General features: G+C 34.4%; 3 protein-coding genes across 7 annotated transcripts; 2 read left to right on the forward strand and 1 right to left on the reverse strand.

Annotated features, from left to right (window-relative positions):
- Positions 1 to 3,546, forward strand: LOC114715759 (cysteine and histidine-rich domain-containing protein RAR1). 2 transcript variants are annotated; one of them, XM_028900640.1, is made up of 6 exons: positions 1 to 265; positions 1,486 to 1,488; positions 1,590 to 1,672; positions 2,451 to 2,608; positions 2,802 to 3,016; positions 3,130 to 3,546. In XM_028900640.1, exons 1-6 carry the CDS (start codon positions 164 to 166, stop codon positions 3,223 to 3,225), a joined length of 657 nt encoding a protein of 218 aa, XP_028756473.1. In that variant the 5' UTR covers positions 1 to 163; the 3' UTR covers positions 3,226 to 3,546. The 2 variants fall into 2 exon arrangements, with proteins under 2 accessions (XP_028756473.1, XP_028756474.1); XM_028900641.1 differs by lacking the exon at positions 1,486 to 1,488.
- Positions 3,547 to 7,680: 4,134 nt separating this feature from the next.
- LOC114715747 (LRR receptor-like serine/threonine-protein kinase ERL1) lies at positions 7,681 to 15,503 on the forward strand. The gene is made up of 27 exons (XM_028900624.1): positions 7,681 to 7,739; positions 9,379 to 9,517; positions 9,863 to 9,934; positions 10,068 to 10,139; positions 10,250 to 10,321; positions 10,405 to 10,476; positions 10,671 to 10,742; positions 10,929 to 11,000; positions 11,103 to 11,174; positions 11,272 to 11,340; positions 11,502 to 11,573; positions 11,694 to 11,765; positions 11,838 to 11,909; positions 11,991 to 12,062; positions 12,142 to 12,213; positions 12,307 to 12,378; positions 12,473 to 12,544; positions 12,625 to 12,696; positions 12,782 to 12,853; positions 12,937 to 13,008; positions 13,120 to 13,191; positions 13,281 to 13,352; positions 13,427 to 13,500; positions 13,609 to 13,740; positions 13,831 to 14,169; positions 14,351 to 14,724; positions 15,004 to 15,503. The coding sequence occupies exons 1-27, from the start codon at positions 7,688 to 7,690 to the stop codon at positions 15,364 to 15,366; spliced, it is 2,910 nt and encodes a 969-aa protein (XP_028756457.1). The 5' UTR covers positions 7,681 to 7,687; the 3' UTR covers positions 15,367 to 15,503.
- Positions 15,504 to 16,586: 1,083 nt separating this feature from the next.
- LOC114715751 (uncharacterized) lies at positions 16,587 to 21,480 on the reverse strand. 4 transcript variants are annotated; one of them, XM_028900633.1, is made up of 18 exons: positions 21,218 to 21,480; positions 20,919 to 21,116; positions 20,553 to 20,708; positions 20,102 to 20,255; positions 19,701 to 19,773; positions 19,157 to 19,204; positions 18,936 to 19,030; positions 18,768 to 18,846; positions 18,611 to 18,670; positions 18,421 to 18,471; positions 18,196 to 18,254; positions 17,961 to 18,036; positions 17,814 to 17,867; positions 17,627 to 17,680; positions 17,422 to 17,478; positions 17,274 to 17,318; positions 17,044 to 17,146; positions 16,587 to 16,939 (listed from the first exon to the last, which is right to left on the reverse strand). In XM_028900633.1, the coding sequence occupies exons 2-18, from the start codon at positions 21,091 to 21,093 to the stop codon at positions 16,920 to 16,922; spliced, it is 1,359 nt and encodes a 452-aa protein (XP_028756466.1). In that variant the 5' UTR covers positions 21,094 to 21,116; positions 21,218 to 21,480; the 3' UTR covers positions 16,587 to 16,919. The 4 variants fall into 4 exon arrangements, with proteins under 4 accessions (XP_028756466.1, XP_028756465.1, XP_028756463.1 ...); XM_028900632.1 differs by having other exon boundaries at positions 17,044 to 17,143; positions 17,808 to 17,867; XM_028900630.1 differs by having other exon boundaries at positions 17,808 to 17,867.
- Positions 21,481 to 24,220: the final 2,740 nt, after the last annotated feature.

Genomic DNA, 24,220 nt, shown 5'->3' on the forward strand with positions numbered 1-24,220 from the left:
TTGCCGGGAACACCGGTGGATTCTTCCCGATTTTTCTTTTAAAGCCCAATCAGAGAACAGTATCAGTTCCGTTAACAGAGCATCTCATTACCCTTCTTTCTGATCTGTGCTTTCGACTTGAAACTCGTCGCCGATTGCACTTATTGTCTTGTCCAGTAAAGTAATGGAGCGGCAACCTGTAAAGCTTCAGTGCCAACGGATTGGCTGCGATGCCATGTTCACTGAGGACGATAACCCTGAGGGTTCCTGTCTATACCATGAATCGGTACGCAATATCACACTTTCTCTTCTCCCTTCCCTCACCTCTTATGTTTCACCAGCTCTCGTGTTTTTCTTACCCCTTACCCGGAAATGTAGTTGACAGTGATGAGTTGGTGATTCTAGGAATATTGATTGGATTATGTTGTCTTTGTGCCTTAAAAAGAGTGACTTGTGTGTTGAAAGTCCTAGCAGTTGATGATTTAGGGTTTAAGACTATTTTAAAGCTTAAAAATGTACCACCCATATCCTAATGACAAGGGTAATGGGAAGCGCTTGAGTATATATTATATGTCCAGGAATTCAGAAAGAAAATTCTAACAGGAAATATTGAGTAAGAACGCTTGGAGCTACAATGATGATCTGATTTTCTGGTGCTTCATATTTTCACGCAACCCGAATTTAGTATTTTTTAATTGGTGATCCGGTATTACTGTTCTCTGGTGGATGATTCTATGAATGTGGGGGATAGATCTTAGAGCATCATGTCTTCTTGCTAATTCCAATCATTAGCTAATCATTCACCTCTTGATAAAATTGATCCGTTTGATTTCTATAATGCGGGGTTCATTTTCATTTGTAGAACTTTCTTAACCCTTTAGAATAGTTCTCAAACTGAACCATGATGTTGCCCTCATGTAGACTTGAGGGTCTCAAGGTTAACATTGAAGATTCTCTCTGGCAGCCTTAGTCTATATCACATCCATTTTATTGCTGGATCTATGATGAATTATCTGCTTCATGTGAATTTTGTTTGACTCAGTGGTAATTCTCATTCACTAAAATGCTGTTATCTACAATATTCTGAAACTGACCGTGCAATGTTACTTTTTATTTAACTTCTTGTTCTGCAAAATATTTGTCTTGTCTTTGAAATTTTAATTTTCTTTTGGTTCTGCAAAAATTAATATTCGATTTAGGTCTGTGGGCTTATCTCACCAGGTGAAGTTTCATGAATTTATTTGTTGATTGCCTTTTTAGGGGACTGCACATGTGTTCACGCTTGTTTTTATACATGTTCGTTTTCTGAGCTCTGATAACATCATATGTGTGATGTGTCAATATCATTACTAATTTATTCCTTATGAACTGAATGAAGTTAAGGGCATCCATTTTTTTATTCCTTTTGTTTATTTATACCATGACATCCTCATTGAATTTACTGATCATTCTTCATCTGGCATTTTTGGGATTTGCATTTGACACCTGGCATCTTGGCTTCAACAGGGAGTAAGTCCATGCATTTTCATCTATTTCCTCACCACTGCTTCTTTATTTTTTTGTCCTTTGTTTAAATTTGCGATTCATTAAACTTTAAATTTACTTTATAGCCCATATTTCATGATGGTATGAAAGAATGGAGCTGCTGCAAGAAACGAAGCCATGATTTTAGCTTGTTTTTAGAGATTCCAGGGTGAGACATCTTTTTCTCCCATTTCCTCCCTTCTCTTTTTGTGAATAGCAAAGTTTTATTTGCCGTCAACTGGTCATTTTAAAAGAATGGACCCTATTTAGAGTAATGGCTACATGAGGATCATGGTTGAGTCTTTAACATCCAGAAATCAAAATCATGAAATCAAGCACTTGGATTGGGGAGATTGCTAGTTACGAATGTCAGATCTCATATAAAGCAATTGCCTGGCTTGATTGGTTTTGCTGTTTTACATCTTTTCTTTCATGTCAGTGACCCCTTGACAGGTGCTTCCGTTGCTGATTAAAATAATTTCTTAAATGCTTATTGATACATCAAGGATGCTTTTACCCGCAATTATTGCTTGCTGGGGAAAATATTGATACAAGTCTCTGACTCCAAAATTAATGGAGAGGAACTAGAAAGGGGAGTCTGCCAAGCTATAATTCCACGGAAAATTTATCTCAAGTTATTACATTTGAATGTGAAACTAAGTGCTCTTTGGCACGTTCTGATCTCTGAGGCTGATTTCACATTTGTTTTCAAATTTATCTCCACCAAACCAGAACGGCAATATATCTTATATTCTGCACAGAGCAGAGGCAGAAGACAGGGTTTTTGTAAATATAATTTCATTGTACCAGTGATGCAACAGCTTATTATGCTGACATCTGCATACCTGGAATCAAAATATTTCCACTTAGCACATTTTGAACAGCTTTTGTAAGTTCTCTATGCTTGATGCTTTTAGCATCTGTTGACCAAAGTTTTCTTTATTAAGGTGCAAGACTGGAAAACACACAACGGAGAAGCAAGTATTTGCACAGCCTAAAAAGAATACTGTATCTGCCCCAGCTCCTGCGCCAGCTTCAACTACCAATGCATCTTCGAGGGATTCCTGTTCCAGGTGTCGACAGGGCTTCTTTTGTTCAGATCATGGTATACATTTTTATCTGTTATTAGCTAAATGCAGTGAAATAGCTTGGATATGGAGGATGAACCTTCTTACCACTCTTATTATTTCAGTTTGCATCTTGAACCACACTCACACGTCATTTTTATTTAGATTTTTTTTTTAATGTAATTCCTTGTCAAGCTTCCTGAGTTAAATTTCCTGTGCTCTGTTTTTTAGGTCCTCAAAGCAAACCTTTGAATCCTGCTGTAAATGACTCTTCTGAAAGCAAAGCAAGTGCTGTTCCAAAACAACCTAAGAAGATAGTTGATATAAACGAAACCCAGATATGCAAAAATAAAGGCTGCGGTAAAGAATTCAAGGAAAAGGATAACCATGATACTGCATGCAATTACCATCCTGGTCCTGCTGTTTTTCATGACCGCTTGAGAGGGGTGGGCATTGAATAATTTCCTGCGTATTCCAGTTTGTTTATAATTAGTGTTTAAGTTGTGTTTCTGGATCTTCAGAGCTAAAGCCACATCCTTTTTTTCATGTGATTTTGCAGTGGAAGTGCTGTGACATTCACGTGAAAGAATTTGATGAATTCATGAGTATTCCTCCATGCACAAAGGGATGGCACAATGCTAATCCGGAGTCCTGATTCATGAAGAAACCAAATGGTTTCTTGTTTTATTTATTTTCTTTTGTTGTTTCTGGTTGTGGCTGTTGCAACTCAAATGAAAGGGGGAAAAAGGTTATGTGAATTGACTCAATACTGACACTATATACTGAAAGAATTGTATTTATATTATCGCTTTGTTACGAGTCAACTACTGTAGTGAATTTGCTGAGAAGGTCGTAAGAAACAATTTGATGAGGTGAGGATTCATAATTGAACTCTCTTGTTGCTTGATTATTAGGCCGTCACCATCTGCTTTTGCATTGCCATTTGAGTCTAACTTGTCTGAATTGTTGAAACGAAGTCTCCGTGGAGGTTAATATATCAACATGTCAACATGTATATAACATATGATAAAATGTATGATAAAATCTTTAATAAGCTATATTATATGTGTTTATATGTACACAGAAAAAAACCATGTGTCTGTTGGAAAGTAAATCTTAACTTTTCTGTATTTCTGGTTCTCTGGTATCATTGGTCAGGTGGTTACAGTTGTAGATAAATCCAATCGCTGTAACATAGACTTCAATCGCCAGAGCAATTATTTTACAATTGATATAATCTCTCTGTTTTTCTCTGAGATATCGTTTTTCTGATTCGTAGTCTTGTGTAACGGTGGCGTTGTAAATTTTCTTTGCATTGAGTTATGAGTAGAGGTGATTTTAATTCTAGTTAATGTTCATCATCATATTCATCAAATTTAAAATATTTAAAAAACTTTATAGAAACTTGCTTTCAAGTTAGGAAAAGTATCACTTAACCTCGTATAAATTGCCCAAGAAAAAAGAGGATTTTAGATTTAGGTTATATATATATATTATATATAAAATATAGATTTAACAGCGGTTAAAAACCAGTAGTAAATACTCAAAAGGATAGATTATACATATATCATATATAAAATATGGATTTAACAGTGGTTAAAAACCAGTAGTAAATATCTCAGTTAGGCCGCCTTGAACTGAATTTAAAAATATCTAGACTCAATAATATTAAATTACTTATAATACTATTTCCAGTCTTTTTTAAATAAGAGTTAATTTGATATTTAATTTGATTAATATAAAATTTTAATTTATTTTTTTTATATTTTTATTTTTTTAAATAGTTTTTATAATAATTATATATGTTAAAGATTAAAAACCGCTAGCTTGCTGGCCGCGATTGAATGGTTAAAAAGTGGGGGGGGGGGTAAAAGAATGTAAATAGACGGGAGGGGATAGGGGCATTAATGAGGACAAAGAATCGCCGACGGAGGACAAGCAAGTGACGGCGGCTACGGCGGAATTGGCTTCAGAGTCAGTCTGTCTGTCACTGTCTGTCTGCAAGTTGCAGGCTGCAGCAATGCCATTACTTTACTTTATGGCAGCCTCCTGCCCTCATTTTGATCCTATCTCTGATTCTTGTACGTTGTAACCAACGATATCTTTACTCATATCATAATATTTCACTTTTTAAACAGTATTCATTTTATTAGTCCAGAAATCATCATCATTACTCACCATTATCACTAAATATTTCATAATTGTCCCTTCTTTTTTTTTTCGGGGGTCACTTCACTGGAGGAGGAGCTGCCATTTGAAATCATTTAAATCATTTATCACCTTTCCGTAAACTGAGCCATTCTAAATAAACAGTAAACTTTATACCCATTACAAAATAAATTAACGTTTAACCATGTTGTTCCCGTCGATTTCACATCTTAAAAATTTTTTAAAAATATCTCTCCAACCTAAAATATTTTTTTAGATGTTTTTAAAATTTTAATAAATTTACTGATTCACCTGACGCTGTTAAATGCTTTTTTTTTTAAGTGCATCCAATATTTTAATATTTTAAGAAAAATTGTATTATGAACTGTTTTAGGGTATTAGATATACTTAAAAAATATTTTAAAATACAGGATGAAACACAAAATATTTTAGAATGGTAAATAAATTTTAATCTTATTTTTATTATTTCAATAATTACTTATAAATTTCATTCAGCCTCATATTTCAATCACAAAAATATATTTTTAATTTTTTTAACTTTTATATAGTTTTATCGTTGTTTTTTTTATTTCGTAAGTGTTTTTTAAAATTTTAAATATGAGTAATGTTAATATATTAAATTTAATTGTTAAAAAAAGTTATTATTATATGAAAAATCAAAGACAACAACAATAACAACAACAAACCTTCTCTTACCAGGGAGGGCCAGTTATATTGATTGTATGACTCTATTATGTTCCATCAACAAGCAAGTTTTTAGATTAGTTATTTATAGGAATGTCTCATTCAATGATCTATTAAATATTCTTCTTGATCTTTCTCTCTACCCTTGTTTATATGACTCTAGATTGTTGATTATCTTTTTTACTAGCACCTCCAATTGATCCTTTTTTTCATGCCCGGCCCGGGACCACTTCAAACAATAGTCAACCATTTTCTTTTTGATAAGCATCACACCTACTTATTTCGAATCATATATTTTTTTTATGACCACACATTTGTCTCAACTTTTTTTTTTACTAACTTTTATACTCCTGTTTTTTTTTGTCACCTAACATTTACTATCATATAATACGGTTGGTTTTATAGCATTTTGGTAGAATTTTTCTTAAGCTTCTCATATACTTTCTTAACTCAAATAATTTAGGTAGCCTTCTTTCACTTTAACCACCCAACTTTTATGAGAAACGTATCAATTAATTTCACTACCCTTATATATGATAGATACTAGATATTTGAATCTCAACACTTGAGAAATGATTTAATTTCCCGTCTTTACCTCCAAATTATCATTAACTTATCTTTTCATAGAATTACAACGCATATATTTTATTTTGCTTCTACTCAAGTGAAAATCTTTCATCTCAAAGTCTTCCTCTAAATAGAAAATATTTTATAGAATTAGATTGAAGTTACACTTCTGTCACTTTTTTGTTTTTTGCTTTTTCTCCTAACAACAAAAAATTACTTCCGGTTCTAATTATAATATTTTATTTAATTTTTTTTATTTTTAGGTTTATAATTTTTAAGCTATACTTATTGTTATATATTTTAAAGTAAGATTTTCATTAATAAAAATAAATTCCAATGTAAATGATTGAAAGAGTATTTTAAAAAATCAATATACATTGTTTTAGAAATAACTAATTAAATTGACTTTCTGAACTTCTGGACATCTGTTTAGGTAGAAATAATAGCTGGGGAGCTTAATTACCACGAATAAATATTCAATTACAAATATTAGAACCTCAATAATTCAACTTTACGTGTCATGAGGGATTTTAAATTCAAAACCCTGGCAGGCAAAAAACAGAAAAAACCGAGTTTTGGGCCTTAACTGTAATTGTCACATCTTTTTAACTAACCCCCTTCTCCAACTAACCAATGAGGCTGAGGCAACCCTGTTTCTTATTTTGAAACACTGTACTGACCCCCTCTACCCTAGCCTTAAGCCACGCCGAATCCTTTACTTCTGTTCAAGGAAATACCCCAAGTTTTATTTTCTTAAAAAAATTATTAATTTTTTGGCCGGAAAAATTATCAATGACTAACTATTATAATTATAATTATAAATTTTAAAAATTGGCAACACCATTCATGACCTATAAAGAACATCCATGACCTATAAAGAACAGGCTTTTTGCTGAAGCTTTTATATTATATGTAAAAATACAGACTAAAAATTATTTAAATTATAAAATCTTGAATTTTGAGATATCTGTTTGGCCAATAAACTCTGACATGATCGGGGAAGCTCTTAATAATTGATAAGATTTAAATACACTTGCACACTACTGCACTAGGCATACCATACAGTTTAACTTTATTCTCGACGTAATAGTGTTTGCTTGTATAAAAAGTTAAATAATTTCTCTCTCAACAGTTACTAGTTGAGAGCAAGAATTTAAAACGCAGACGTTGGGTTATAACATTATGTGTTATAGCATTATCCATTGGTTATAGCTCATGAGTTATTAATAGGAACGACAACATCACAGATGCGTGTTAAATGCTTCTTTTAATTATGCAGTATTATACGAAAAAGCAGTGCAAACAGGTTCACAGAGATTTGTGCTTAAAGGCTGAAACGTTGCCATAAGTAGCAGGGTAGAGTGAGCCAAATTTGCTTTCTGCTGCATTATGGCTTTATGATTCTGTCCTTCCCACTCTCTCTCTCTTCATTACACCCCCTCCACTCTTTTTCCTCCTAGTTCACGCCAAACGCCTGCTTGCTCTCTCTGGTTCTCTGTCTCTCTCCCTCTCTCTCATGCACTGAAAAAACAAGCAAAGAAGGGTCAAAACTCAAGCTCTGATATTTATCTATTCTCCCTTGTTATTTCATTAACCATCACTGTCTTCTCTACTTCTGCTCGTGATTGTTCGCAATGGAAGATGGGCTTGTGCTGTTCTGTTTGCAGAAGCAGAAAAGGAAGCATCTTGTCGTAGCAATGGCGTTTTTCTTTCTCCTCTCTCCATTTGCCTCCTCCATTAGCCAAGAAGGTATATAGATGTGTGTGTATTTATATGTCGACTTATTACTGTGTAATCATTACCTTCCATTCCATTGTTCTTACTTCTCCTCACTGAACCTAAATGTTTTGTGATCTTTGTTTTCTGTCATCTTTATGACTCCCTCCATTTCTGAAAGTGCAAGGGAAAATGAGAGTGTGCAAGAGACGAAGATGTACTTGTTTTTCCCCCGTTCTTCCTTTTATTTTCTGCCTAGTCAGCAATAAAATGAAAATGAAGTAGCATTTCGCAGATGGTTGACAAAGAAGTGACTTTTTTTTGACAGTTTTTACTGTTTATGCAGTGGAGTTTCAACCCACTAGGCATAATGGAAACTTTTTCACCAAACGTTAACTATTCAACCAATACAGAAGGAAATTGTTTTTTTTCCCCTATTGATGTTATTTTTCCATTTTTTGGCTGCAAAACATAGAATCTGCTGCGTTAAGTTAGTGAAACTCATATGGCTTCTTTTTCCTTTTTCTTCTCTTTGGCTACATCTGGCTCCTGTTTTATGTGAGAAGCTTTTTCCACTGGTATAAAACGCTTCGTTTTTGTTAAATTCTTTTCTCTCCGACTGATGTGACTCTTTCAAATACACACTCTAAACTGCTACAATCAAATAGCAAAAAAGAAAAGTGATATACTATGAGTTATAATTATATTTTTTTAATCAAAGTGTTTTGTGTTTATTGCTTGTATTGTATGATAAATCCATGATACATACATTTAAATACGGATGTAAATATCTGTGCGCGCGCGTGCGCGCGAATCTGATCAATAATATCATCAGAATAAAGGGGTGGTTGTCTATTCCAATAATCACTTTTCAGAAGTATTTTTTACAAATCGAGACGAAGTCTTTCATGTATTTACTTCTGAAATCATGGTTTTGATGTCACCCAAACACCTCCAAGCATATCACAGAATATATACTTTTGTGAATTTAGATGTAACTAATAGATAATTTTAACTGATACAAAATAATTTAACTTTTGAAGAATAAAGCTTTTATTGAATGGATATTAACCAATCCTTGCTGAAAATTTAATAAAGTCTTGCAATAAATTGAATTTTTGTGTTTGTATTTTCATTTTCAATAAGCAGTTAATAAGATAGTGCTGGGTGATGCCTTTTCGTTTCTGCGTTTGCAGTTTTCATCTCTCTCTCTCTCTCTCTCTCTTTTATTTTTTTATTTTAATCTCATCATTCTTTGAAACCTTTGATGCTGATGCGAGGTAGCACTTCCCCTTATATTGTGTTTGAAGTTCTAGACTTAAGAACTGCTGATTTATAATATTCTTATTGACTGGCAGACGTATATGTGAGATATCACCTTGAATACCGTATCAATGGAAAATAATAAGATAATCAAATGAATTTCACAATGTATAACATTGTGGTAAATATTACTTTGAGTTTACAATACCCTTGTATGATCGGATTGATTGTCTCTCATTTGCTTTAAGATGAAAGTCACTAGTTTAAAGCTCTTGGTAGGAAAAATAAAATTGAAGTTCCCTTTCTGTTTTTGTTTAAACGAATGAGCAGCATATATAGACATTCATATTTTACTGAAGTACTTTTGTTTTTGAGGTGGTGACTTATTTTATGCTAATCACATGCCTAGGACAAGCATTAATGGAGATTAAAGCCTCCTTCAGCAGCATAGCAGATGTTTTGCTTGACTGGGATGACTTGCACAATGATGATTTCTGTTCATGGCGTGGAGTTTATTGTGATAATTTAACTCTTACTGTGCTTACTCTGTATGATTCTATCTCTCTTGCCTTATGCTTTGAACGTCTTGACTAAGACTTGATTACAATAATGTTGCATGCACAATCCACAATGACAAAACACTTTCTTAAGCTTTGGACTGCATTGAAAATGATAAACGTCAGATTGATTGCACTAGATTGTTTCATGCTCCAGTAATCATTAATCCCTGAAATTTATTGTTTATATATTTGTATAAAGAGCCTTTTTCTTATATCTTAGGTTGATGTATCAATTTTGTTAATAGGCTTTAGCTTAGGGGGAATGTATTTTGATGTGAGTGCTTAGTCTTGTTATGTTGAATTAACTTTTAGTGCTTTGTTTTGCTTCTGAAGGAATCTGTCAAGTTTGAATCTGGGTGGCGAGATATCACCTGCCATTGGCGATTTGAGAAACTTGCAATCCATGTATGCATGATTGAGTTTGTTTGGTTCACTCTTACTCCTCTAACTTACTTTCTCTAAGACCTTTTACTTCCTCATCAAATGCTTCCATTTATACATAGAATCTGAATCTGAATGTATTTTTTGGAAATGACAGTGATTTGCAGGGAAATAAGCTGACTGGTCAGATTCCAGATGAAATTGGGAACTGCGCTGCACTTATTTATCTGTATGAACCTTTGTGCTATTCTTTTCTTTCGTCAATGGTCATTTTCAAAATATCCATGTCGTTCAAAGAATGGTCAAATAACCCTTTTTTTTTTTTTAATGAAAATTCAGGGATTTGTCTGATAATCAGCTATATGGTGATATACCCTTCTCAATATCAAAGCTAAAGCAGCTTGAGTTTTTGTAAGTTTGAAACCAGAATGATACTCACTGTGGTGCTCTGCTTTTATGCGATTATGGGTCCTAAGCTGAGCTGGCGAATGCAGGAATTTGAAGAATAATCAGTTGAGCGGTCCTATTCCTTCAACCTTAACCCAAATTCCAAACCTGAAGACTCTGTAAGTTCCTCCACTATCTGCTTGTAGAAGGATTGCATGTGAAGGGATGTGGTCTTGCGTGATGCTGTTTTGAAACTCCTCTTTTTAGTATTTGCTTGTTACTTCAACTTTTGACTTTGCATTATTAAGTATCTTGTTTGCTTGGACCGCTTAGGAAATAAGTTTTACTCATTGTATTTCATTTCGTGTGTCAGTGATCTTGCTCGCAATAAGCTCACTGGTGAGATACCAAGACTCCTGTATTGGAATGAAGTCTTGCAATACCTGTGAGTCTCTTTTCCTTTTTGTTTGTATCATTTGTATTCAAGCCTGCTGTGATTAATCGTGAGGCAACATTCTTGCAATATTTGTTGTTTGATTTTTCTTAATATAGTCAAGAAAAACTATTCTTGTTTCGTACTCTCCTTATCGTGTCAAAATCTGATCTCAAATTGCACTTGTTTATGAAACAGAGGGTTGAGAGGAAACATGTTGAGCGGAACTCTATCCCCAGATATATGTCAGTTGACCGGACTGTGGTATTTGTAAGTATTCTGACAATATCAGCGTTTAAGGTTTCTCTTTCCTTCTGTTTTCCTTTTTTGTCTGACCTTTGCTGTATTGCTTTGTTTTACATAAATTCTCAGTGATGTGAGAGGCAACAACTTGACGGGCACAATACCTGATACCATTGGGAACTGTACAAGTTTTCAAATTCTGTATGTTATTTCTACAGTGAATTCAATGATGGCTTTTATTAGTATGACCCCCCCCCAAATTTTTTTTTTTTTACACTAGTCTTTGGTTGATATGCAGGGATATATCTTATAACCAGATTACTGGGGAGATCCCATATAATATTGGATTTCTGCAAGTGGCTACTTTGTGAGTATCTTTTCTGTTATAAATCTGTTGCTCAATGTTGTCTTGATGTAAGAGTGAATTGGTTGCGTCATATTTCTTTCTCTTCCTGAAAAGAGTTGGTTATTTGGGAACGATATTGTTATCTTGATTGCAGTTCGGTAATAATTTTTCGTGCTTTACAGGTCACTTCAAGGGAATAGACTAACTGGAAGGATTCCAGAAGTGATCGGTTTGATGCAAGCCCTTGCTATTTTGTAAGTGTACGGATCATTATGTAGAGAATATATACATTTTTTATGGGTGATAGTGCATTTCCGTAAAATGCATATAGTTTGACTATAGGAACATGTATGACTTTACTGGAAACTTTTCAGGGACTTGAGTGAGAATGAACTGGTGGGGCCCATCCCTCCTGTACTTGGCAATTTATCTTTCACAGGCAAGCTGTAAGTATGATTCCCCACCATAATGAAACCTCCTGTTGGTGATTGCTGTGTTTAAGACTCGACTTCCCGTAGGTATCTCCATGGAAACAAGCTCACTGGTCCAATACCTCCAGAACTTGGCAATATGTCTAAGCTGAGCTACCTGTGAGTTTATCTCCAACTTTTCAATTACCTTTGTCTTTGTTCTCTCACGGGATTGTTATTGATAATACTTTGTCTTTTAAGGCAATTGAATGGCAATAAACTAGTTGGCAGAATTCCTGAGGAACTTGGAAAGCTTGAGCATTTGTTTGAACTGTAAGGTTATGTTGTTTTATCTTATGGTTTTTACATCTCTCATATCAACGCTATTAAAATGGTTCTTCTTGTGGTTCAGGAATCTTGCAAACAATTATCTTGAAGGAACCATTCCACATAACATAAGCTCCTGTACTGCCTTGAATAAGTTGTAAGATTCATGCTTTGTCATGAAGTCTTAATATTCCTGTACTGTTCTATGTCTTCTTGTCTCCGTACTAATGTTTTGTTAAATTTCCTGCAGTAATGTGCATGGTAATCGCTTAAGTGGTTCTATTCCTTTGAGCTTCCGTGGCCTTGGGAGTCTGACTTACTTGTAAGTAGGGGCAAATCGAATTTGAGCTGGTTTTATCTTATCCGTTGAAGGGATCATACTGATCCGTGATATAAGATTTTCCTTTAATCTGCAGAAATCTCTCAGACAACAACTTCAAAGGGAATATACCTATCGAGTTGGGTCACATCATAAATCTTGATGTGCTGTAAGTCTCACGGTGTTATATTTCTAACATCACGAGTTATAATGTCTGCTAAGTGGTTTTTTTTGCCTTTTTTGCTTCAGGGATCTATCTTGCAATAATTTTTTTGGGGAGGTTCCAGCGTCTGTTGGTTTTCTGGAACATCTTCTGACACTGTAAGAAAGAAGTTGCAATTAAATCTACTTTCGCAAGTTTGATATATTGTTTTGGCTAATACATATATGTGCATTGTTTATGCAGTAACTTGAGCCATAACCATTTTACTGGTCCCTTGCCTGCTGAGTTCGGGAATCTGAAAAGCATCCAGATTATGTATGATCTGTTACCTTTCTGGTATTAACATTCATGGAGTTGTGTTCTATTATGAAAGTTTGATGTTTTGTTTCTTCTTCCAGTGATATGTCTTTCAACAATCTCTCTGGAAGCATCCCTCCTGAAATTGGGCTGCTGCAGAACCTTGTTTCTCTGTAAGTTAATAAAAGCAGTTTCTTCCCAACTTTCTACAGCGAGCATATTCTGGGTGGGATGTTCATTTTTGTTTTTTTTTATTTTTTTTGCTTTGCTGGAATTTATAATAGGATTGTAAACAACAATGACTTGCATGGGAAGATTCCTGACCAGTTAACTAACTGCTTCAGTCTCTCCTCTTTGTGAGTATGCCCATCCTATAGTTTCCCCAGTGTTAACATTTCCTCTTTGTTGTTTCTGAAGCTTGTTGCTTTGTTTATTGACCTTCTAGGAATGTCTCTTTCAATAACTTATCTGGGACAATTCCTCCTATGAAGAACTTCTCACGATTTTCTTCTGACAGGTATTGATGTGAAAAGTGGGAATTTCATTTCATCTTCTAATGATAAATCACTTATGATGTGTGACATGTTGCAGCTTCATTGGAAATCCCTTTCTATGCGGAAATTGGTTGGGATCAATATGCGATCCTTACATGCCAAAATCCAGTGGTATGTGTCTCGTGTTTTCATTCTAGTTTTGTGGGTTAAAGAAATATTTGAGCGTGATGGGCAATATCTTATACTTCTTTTTTTCTTTTCTTTTTTTTTCCTGTTCAGTAACTTTTTCCAGGGCTGCGATTGTGTGCCTCACTCTTGGGATCCTCACATTGTTGGCCATGGTAATAGTTGCAATGTATAGATTGAGCCAATCAATGCAATTGATGAAGAGATCCAGAGGAACTGGGCAAGGCATGTGTAAATGTTTGAACATAGAACTTGGGAAAATTTTCACATTCCAAAAATCTGACTTTCATTGCCCCCCCCCCCCTCTCATTTCAGGCTCCCCTAAACTTGTTGTTCTTCATATGGACATGGCCATGCATACCTATGATGATATAATGAGAAGTACAGAGAATCTAAGTGAGAAGTATATCATAGGATATGGCGCTTCTAGTACTGTGTACAAGTGTGTTTTGAAGAATTCTCGACCGATTGCGATCAAGCGACTATACAACCAGCATCCAAACAACAAAAGAGAGTTTGAAACAGAACTTGAAACCATTGGCAGCATCAGACATAGAAACCTTGTCACCTTGCATGGTTATGCACTAACTCCAAATGGAAACCTCCTTTTCTATGACTATATGGAGAATGGCTCTCTGTGGGATCTTCTTCATGGTAAGTTTGGTAAAAGGATTTTTCTTTTGCTTGGATATGGTGCAAGAAGAATCTGAAGCTTCACGCACTGCATTTTGTTTTTTTTTTTGTTGTTGGAGAACTTGATTGCAAACTTGCAAGAAACTGAACCAAAGTTTTGATCTTTTTTGAGATCTCTTCCTTAAACTGTCTTGTCATGCAGGTCCCTCCAAGAAGAAGGTAAAACTTGACTGGGAAACGCGCTTAAGGATTGCTGTGGGAGCTGCTGAGGGACTTGCTTATCTCCACTATGGCTGCAATCCTCGAGTTATTCATAGGGATATCAAGTCTTCAAATATTCTACTGGATGAGAACTTTGAGGCTCATCTCTCTGATTTTGGTATTGCCAAATGTATCTCAACCACAATAACTCATGCATCAACACATGTTCTTGGAACAATAGGCTATATTGATCCTGAGTATGCCCAGACATCTCGCCTGAATGAAAAATCTGATGTATACAGCTTCGGCATAGTTCTACTTGAGCTGCTTACCGGGAAGAAAGCAGTGCACAATGAGTCTAACCTGCATCATTTGGTATGTCTTTCTCGAATGAATTCATTTCTGGTTTTCGGGCAGATAATTCTGTAAAACCCTTAACTTTCAAAATATTGGGATTTTCTTTCTCGCTGTGGATAGTAAGAAGGGAATCTCAGAGCGAATTAATGGTTGAAAAAGGCTCAACTTCTTGAGAAGTAAAGCTCTTTATATAATAACCTAATCAAGCTCTGAACTTGCCTGTTGCCGAGTGAAAAATCATTTTCTGAGGGGTTAACCCTGAGTCGTCTTATGTTGTGTGTGAAAATGACTTTGCAGATACTGTCCAAGACAGATAACGACACTGTAATGGAGGCTGTGGATCCTGAAGTTTCTGTTACCTGCATAAATCAAGCCCATGTGAAGAAAACCTTTCAGCTTGCACTGCTTTGCACAAAAAGAAATCCATCTGAGAGGCCTACCATGCATGAGGTTGCCAAGGTTTTAGTCTCGCTCCTTCCTGCACCTCCCAATAAGACATTTGCCTCAGCTGCAAAGACTATTGACTACGCACGATTTGTGATCGAAAAGGGGCAACAAGGCCCCAAGAGGGAGCTGATACAACCTCAACAACAGAACAATTCTTGTGATGCTCAATGGTTCATTCGCTTTGGTGATGCTATATCCAAGAACACCCTCTAACTCTTTCACAGTTTATCTGTATCCATGATCCATTCCGGATAGAAAGGAAAGAAGCCTTTTTTGGAGTACACGTTTTGTATTCTCTTCAGGCAGTTGACAAATAGATAGACCATCAAGAGAATAGAACTCATAGGAAATTATGTATTTCAGTTAGTACGACAATTTCAATCATACAGTATAATCTGAAGTATATTTCTAGTATTTTGCCCTTCATTATCAAATTCTAGGTCGGTGTCGAGTTTATTTCTTTATTAACCTGGCAACCCCAAGAACTTGAGGGATAACCAGGAGTAGTTCGGACTCTAGGAGATAAGGCTTCTTCGGGCTATAGTTTAAGGAGTAGCCTGTTACAAGTTATTAGTTTCTTCATTTGCGAGTAGTAGTTGAGATTGTTGATTCAGCCTCTCTAGGTCCGGCTTTTCCATCCTGAGATATCTACCTTAATTGAGAATCTGACCTGATGGCTTCAGAAAATGAAATTTTGATTTTTCATGATGCTATGATTTCCTGAGAAGTAATTTTGGCGGGGGAACTTGTGTTTTTCCATGGCCATAAAACCCTTCTATAGACTAAGATGTATCTCTCGGGTGAGGCATTTATTATCGACTGGCGTGTGCCTACTGTCTACTGTCTACTGTCTTCTGTTAATCAATTAACGTATGGAGTAATTTACGTGTCTTCACGGGATAGAGCAACCATAAGGATCAGCCTTTTGATCAATTAATTAATTCAGAGGCGGCAAGGTGTACCCGGACATTTGTGCTTCTCACGAGAGGTATTAATTATACTTATAGTTTGATTGTTGTCGACTACACTGGGCCCTTCATCTTCTTTTCCGATGTATACTTGATTGATATTTAATTTTTAGATAAAAAAGACAATATTAATGTTGATTGATAATTGATAAATTATGCTACTTTGGTGCTAAATATAAGTGCTAAAGTTTACCTTGACTCTAAATATAAAATATTAATCTATTTTTTTCTGTGAATGTATCCTTAATAATTGCATATAATAAAAGGGTTTTCATATAATGCACATGTTGAGAGATGATATTATAATAAAATTGACTTATATTTGTTATAAACAACTAATTTAACTAATTTCTTTAATATTCACAAATCAGTAATATAAAGAGAATATATATATATATATATATATATATATAATGAGAATGGAAACCAAAAAATGGATTAGTAATTTAGCATGGTGATCTCGCAAGTAAAAATCCTCCAAGATTGTAATTTTTTTTAAAAAAGAATTCATTGTTCTTTTTTTGGGGGGTCAAAATAAAATAGGTGAGATCGAGCCTCAATTGAACGTACATTTCTGGATACATGAGAAAATTCTAAAAACATGTTTGGACAATTCAAAAAAGAGTTCCCAAAACTGCTAGGGCTTTCTTGTACAATTCAAGTCTTGGATCCCCATTTTACCACTTCCTAGATGTTACCTTCGCCAGAATCAGCTTCTTCCTTTGAGACAGCTTCCATATAAAATAAAAGCTCAGGATATATTATCCCATTATTAAAGCAGCGACATTTTTTGGAGTTTTAACAGTATGTACAACCTCCTATGTCAAAAAAAAACTTCGTTGTATGAGTTGTAAAACAAACCAACGGATTAATGACAATTATAATGATTTAATTATGAAATTATACTTGGATCTGATTCTACCTGCCAACATACGCGCTTGATTAACATCTGGTCTCTCATTCATACACTGTAGGTATTGCTTCACACAGGGCCTATGCTCTTCTTCTTTGATAGAGTTCATCTTCTAGAAGTTGAGTTCAGAGAGAAAAATGGAAGATCTAAGTGATAGATATTCTCATAATATACTATATCTGCCAATAACCACTATGTTACAATTTGAAAGAGGGATATATTCACAGCTAATCACATACCTGGTTCTGAAGATGAAAGTAGCTGGGCCTGTTCTCCTTTAAGCCCTGGAATTTTGAATAAGTAAGAAGGTACACATGTATCATTTTAGATAAAATGTTCACTTTAAATATTCTAATAGGTTTTTCATGAAGCATGCTGAGAAAGAACCTTGGATGTTGGCTGCTTTTTTGTAGTAGTCTGCTTGGCTTCAGAACCCAGAGAGAGCTAAAAAATCCAGCCACAACAATATTTTTAAAAAGTGAACAAAAGGCATCCTCTTTGCTTTTAAGTATGCATTGTTATATTGGCTTCCAGTGGTATATACATGGCAAATCGCGAAGAAGATCAAAATTAAAACCCCTAAAGTTAATACCTTGCTAAGTAATTCTGAAGGAGGTTCATTCGACAACCTCTTGTCATTTATCCCCTTTTGAGAGCGGAAAAAACAAAATTAGAAGCGATTTCTTAAAAATTACAAAATTAAGCACATTTACCAAAATAACAAATTTAGAACAAACGAAGAATTAGAAAGAACATAAAATAGAATGTATTACCCATACGTTTTCCTGTTTGATATTTCGGAAGACGCCTCTTTCACCTTTAATCGAGAGTCTCTGATACCAGCACAATACAAATTGAAATAAGTTAGGCTTTGAAAAGAAAGAATGAAATGCACCCACACAGCAACATCATTGACAATAAATTACCAGTTTTGGGGGGCTGCCCCTGAGCTTGCTAGCAAGTTTACATTTGTCCTGCCTCGATTCATCAGTAGAGTTTTGTCTGTGCTCGAAAAAAACCATATAGAACAGAAAATTCATAATTGACCAATAATGCAAATTCAAGATATACAAGTATGAATAACTTGCAAGTCTTCTCTTCAGGTAGATCGCTAATACATTACAACACGTCCACCTCTACTCAAAATTTAGATGCTCATACCTTCTGAAATCCGTTGTTTCTCTATTTGAGCTCGAACTGCAGTTAGAATTATGAAAAACCTACAAAAGGAAAGACCAACCAGAAAGGCCTTCTAAAAGTCAGTACTGGAATAAGCGGAGGGGATACTTAACATAAAACTAAATCATCTTATTGACATGAAACAGCAATGAAAGAGAATAATTGCAGAGATGAGACGGTTAAAGCAAATTCTGTGATATTACTAACATTATTAGATGTGTGTTGCATAGCTCTCTTGGATGTCTTCAAGTGGAACACCTGAAAAAATAAATAAGTAATAAAGCAAAAGCAATCAGTAACTCAGAGTGTGCTTACTCGCACCAAATTGTTGATGGATTGCATATAAAAAAGTGGATTGAAAAAAAAACAGAGAATACAATGAACAAAAGCTAATTACATTAAACTCTGTCAGTTGCAGTGTCCTCTTCTTAAAGGATAATGAAGGACCCTCTAGGATCTGCCAAAGTCCAAAGATTGCTTATTAGAAGACTACATTTACATTCCTATGAAATTTGCATCTTTTTCTTTCAGAGGTACAAATTGAAAGTATCCACCTTTTTATTTAATGGCAGTGCTTTAAACATGTGAGAACTTGATTTTCTACGTTCATCTGATTCGTTGTTGGTTCTAGACCTGAAATTAAAACGACACAATTTTACTAAGCAATTTTTCTGGGAGAAATGTGTGGTATTCCAACAAAATGATTGAAAAAGAAGATATACTTATGTCTTCGTGCTCTATGAGCTGTTTCCAGGTTGAATTGTTTAGGAATAGTAACTTTCGGTTTAGAGCTTGAATTGATGTCAGCAGCATCAACCTGCGGAAACAATTCAAAAGTGCTAGAATACATTGCCTCAACTTTGATGCTAAATTATTTCATGTATAAAAACAAAGCAACATATAAGATAACATAAAATAAATAATTCTTTTTTGGACTACATACCTTCGGCTGCTTATGAGTAAAAGGAGGTTGATGCTTAAGATGTGCAACCTATCAAACAAATTAAAAAAAAAAAAAAAGAAGCAATGCCAAGTGCGTTCGATGTTAACTAATAGCATAATTTCTGGAATTTAGAAGTTCAGCTGAATATACAAATGAACTGAAAGAAGAAATCTAACAAATTGAAACAGAGCACCATATAAATTTTTAACCTCAACGACCACATAAAGTACAAACAATAAAAGAAGCCAAACATTCAGTTTTCTCATAAATAAAAGAAGATCTATTTCAATACAAAAATAAATACAGCAGCATTTCATTAATAGTGATAAAATGAAAATATATTAAGAGGCAATAACATAAGGGGGAAAGAGCAAAGAAATGAGCAGCGATAGCTGCAATATTAGATTCAGCCAGAGCAAGGAAACGTTTTCAAAAATGTCATGAGATAAGATAGCTATGAATTTGCGAGCATAGGATATCTGTACAAGGAAGAATATACAAAATGAATGGGAGCCAGAGCATCAAGAGATAAACCATTGCATACCTTGCGCAAGTAACCAGCTTCTAGCTTCTGTCTTTTGGTTTCTTTGCTATCTGTAGAACTCTGACTTGGAGACCTGCCAATTTAAGCGTAAGGGGAAAAAATTAGTTATAAGGCCAAAAAGCGGGGGAAAGAGACAGGTAGTAACCGAAGAGTGAAAGAGGGAAACTGACCAAAGAGTTCATTAAAAAAATATAAGAAAAGACATCTAAATTTGAGAAAGTTTCATATCCATATATTTTACAACTTTTCATAAAAAAGGGTACCACAGTAGTGAGTGCTTCGAGATTAGTTATATTCATTTACAAAGTAATAAACGAATCTTGGATTTAAAAAAGAAAAAAATCACATACTGAGGCAAAAACCTGGCCGAATGTTATTAGGAGGTGAGATATGATTTACACCTTAAAATTCGAGGGGTATTGAGGAGGTCGGAGGGATTCCTTTGCTTGGCTAAATGACTTGCCGTGGGCTTCATTAAAGTGGACATTTTTGAACGAGCTGACTTGAAGAGAGACTTTGTTTTGCCTTTTAATGCCTGATTATGACATTTAGGTCCTGAAAGTAAATCTCTACTTAGTAATAACACAAATATAAATCATTCAAAGTGAAAGATGTTTGGTCCACACGAAGCTCTACTGAAAAGTTAAAAAATTCCATTCCGCAGAAAAATTAATCTCCAAATTTATAATATTTAGACATATGGTGCCGATAGCCTTGTAGCTTGGTGACATGTATCAGTGGGAGGCCGCAGTCAGCAAGTATTTTCTTACATTAGTACATATATTCACACGTTCGTTCTGATTTCGCAGCATCTTTTAAAAATATTGAGGACGAACGGACCGGAAACTGTACCTTCGTTATCGCCCCCAACTGCTGAAACACCAAGCTCCATGCGGTGACCAGAATTGTCGCCAATGGTATTCGACCTTTTGCCATATCCACAGTCAGCTGGGATGCACATGATTTTCGATGAAGTGCCTTTTCCCAATCTCAACTTCAAGACATATGCTATCACAGCACAATGAACCAAAAATAAAATAAAATTCAGACCCAAAAATTCCTGCAGAGTCAATTAGAAATTTATAATGCAGCTTCTCAATGAGTTCGTGACTTTGTTCCAGGATTTACACCAAAATAACTATTCCCCAATCAAAGACAATTGAACAGCATCATTACTGTGATCAGATATAGAAAACTCGGTGTTCATAGAATCCTTACGTGAAGGCGGGTAGCTTCCTGCGGATTCAAACCACTGTTCAGCTTCCACGGCATCCAAAAAATTCTCCTGCTGAGAGAAATCATGGAAGCGAGGAGCGTCGAACTCATAATCAGGGTCAATGTCTTCCCCATCGGACAAGGGTTCTACCACAAACTCTTCGAATTCTTCTTCCATAACCTTCCTTCTCTTCTCATAGCCTGTCACATGAAGCAATGCTCAAGCAATGAAACTATCAGCTACCATCGAAATCAATTTATTAGGCTCAAAATGATTAGTCAGGGTCGAAAGCATTTTCCACCTCGGGTCCTCAAATGCTGATTTACTTTCTCATATAAGAGAAAGAAAGCTATAAAAGTTCGCTGCCTCAGAGATAAGCAAAACCACCACGCGAGGAGACGGTTCTTTCCGATTATCTTCCCTCCCTTTCTCTATCCTCCGTAGAGAATGAGATGAGGGAGAAAATCCCGGTCATTCGTTGCAAAACTCCAAAAACAACCTCGGATCTCGTCCTCCCACTCGTTCCTAGGAAATTCGTCGTTATTTATTTCCCGGAAAAAGAGAGAGAGAAAGTTCGAAATATTAATTTAATACCATTTTTGCATAGAAAAAAGAAAATATTTGGTTCTGTTATAGTATTTCTCTTCTGCAAATCGGAGAGAGAAAACAGTGTCGGAGAGCACGGCGAAGATTTCGTTGGAGACGAGGGAACGCAGACAGAGAAATCAATGAAAACTCAGCATGTGTAAGCGCCTGAGCGGGTTTTATATGTAGCGTAACGCCCCGACTCCCGGCAGAATCCGTGAATTTGAAATTGTTGCGGGTCCACAATAAACACTGCGGGAAATCAAATAGCCATATGACCATTGTATCCCTTTTTTTTTTTTTTTTCTTGAAGCATCCTTTATTTAATACCGTCTCCGCTCTTATTTATAAAATTTTATTTGTACTCTATAAATTAAATCTTATAATTAAGATCAAAATAATATGTTATTTTTTAAATTTAAATGAATGAAAGTTAATAGTCCAATAAATCAGATGGAAATGACTCCACTCCCAAGATACTTACGGTTTTTTGGTTTTGTGTTTTTTGCCATCCCACAACACTTATGGCTTGGTTACGTGGTTGGAAATGAAGTGGGAAATGCAAAAAATATTGAAGAATTAATTTTGAAAATAAAAATTATCCGTGTAACTTAATTTTAGAAAAAATATAAAATTATTAAATAATATTCATGAAGATATACTTCCATAATTCTATTTATAAATCATTTTCAGAATATTTGATTAGAATCAATAAAAGCCTTCAATTCTATTAGTCTTGTCTCAAAAGTTAATAACTTTTTAATTTTATCCTCATTTAATATATATACATTTTACCAAAAAAAATGTATACAATAATAAATAAATGACAAACTAGTATATTTAAGTTAAAAATTCAACCATGTGACTTACAAATATGATAGGAAAAATTTTGTCTCCATCTTATAAATAGAACTATAAGAGTAACAAGTAATAAACAAAAAGTTTGAAGAAGTAAAAAGTAAAACTATTATATGGTCATTGGCTCCATTTTTTAAAATTCAAACATTTTGTGTTGTATCCATCATTTTATATATATATATATATATAACATTATAAACATCATCTTTCTTCAATTCTAATCAAACCTCTTCATCATATATAAACTTTATATGCTATAAAATGACAATGAGATTGAGAGTGATTGAACATGTACCCTTTGTCACGTTCTTGAAAAGTAGGAACATGTGTCCCAGCAATTTCACGCACATACAGTGAAAAAAGGGAAGCTTCATTGGCTTGATCAGCATACAGAGGGAAGTTTCGTTTAATTTGTTTGATTCATTTGATGATATAATTAATTGTGGTTTTGAAATTCAAAAAAGCATTTGAAATGGACAGAAAGGGCAAAGAGTATAAAGACAGAATGGTCATTTCACTTTCCAGTCAGAAGACAAATCTGCTCCCGTGGAAAAGGGGAGGAGAGGAGCGTTTCCCATTTGGTAGTAATTTCCAAAAAAGTCCTTCACCGAATCTTTTTTCTGTTATTTCAGTTAAAGGATCCCTCCGTCTCTTTCTCCCCTTACAATCTTACATCAAGTGCCCTGGACTGGCCCTTCCTAATGGGCTTAAGCTTATAAATATTCCAAATTTTGTTATCTTCTCAAGTCCATCATATTGGTTCGGCTCGAGTCTAACAGCCTGTATAATTTTTTTAAAATAAGAGTATTACTTCTTCTTTTTAGTATAAGTTTTAGTTGATTAATTTAAAATATTAAAAAAATTAGTTAAATTAATTATTTATAATCAATAAGTTTTATCTTTTTAAGAATATTCTTGCTAATAATGTAAATTGGCAAAAACTACTATTTGATAGGATCCTTAACATGTGCAATTATTACAAATATTATTTTAAAAAAAAAAGATAAATATGAAAAATAAAATAAATTAGGATCTTATATTTAAGATCAAATTAAAAGTCAAACTAACTCTTATATTAAATACAGGGGATAGTAATGCATATGTAAAATCTCTAAGTGACCGCAAATAAATAATACTTCCTCTTGTCCTAAATTCAATGGTTAGGGTTGTTTTGATCTACCGATTAGGGTTCAATATAAGACTATAAACCAGCTCTTAATAATAATAATAACAACAATAACAACTCCAATGCCCCCAAAAATATACGTGTGTAAGCAATAGATCTGATTCCTTGATGATGGCAAAAATAAAATAAGATCTGATTCCTTGATTCTTTACTTGTCTCATCTCACATGTGATGGTGCAAAAAGATACTACTAAATAGGAAACTTTTCCTTTTCCTTTTTCTTATTTAAATTATATTGACAAATATACTTTAACAAAAATTGTAAAAAAGACCTTAAAAATAGAAAAATTATAAATAAGAACTCATTATAATATTAGTATGAGTTTTAATAATAATTGATAAGCAAGTGATAACAATTTTATCAATAGATCTCTATGTGTAATTTTTCAATTTATAAAGGTTTTTTTTTTTTTTTGCGATTTTCCCCATCCTTTAATCTCAAACTCACACTAACTTTTTTTGGCCGACTTTAAAACTAATTACATAATTCCTTTATTTCTGAAAATCAATATATATATATATATATATATCTTAAATTCTTAATGCATGCATCTTATACTAATCTCAGTAAGAATGTACAGGGGCCACGAGTATGGCTTGATATTACGTATCTTCGCAACGAAGGTACCAGAATGTATAAATGAGCTCACGGAAAAATAAGCACAAAACGAAATT

The sequence above is a fragment of the Neltuma alba genome, unplaced genomic scaffold (genome assembly GCF_004799145.2).
Source record: "Neltuma alba isolate B1F8T4 unplaced genomic scaffold, ASM479914v2 tig00011610_pilon, whole genome shotgun sequence".
Taxonomy (NCBI): Eukaryota; Viridiplantae; Streptophyta; class Magnoliopsida; order Fabales; family Fabaceae; genus Neltuma; species Neltuma alba.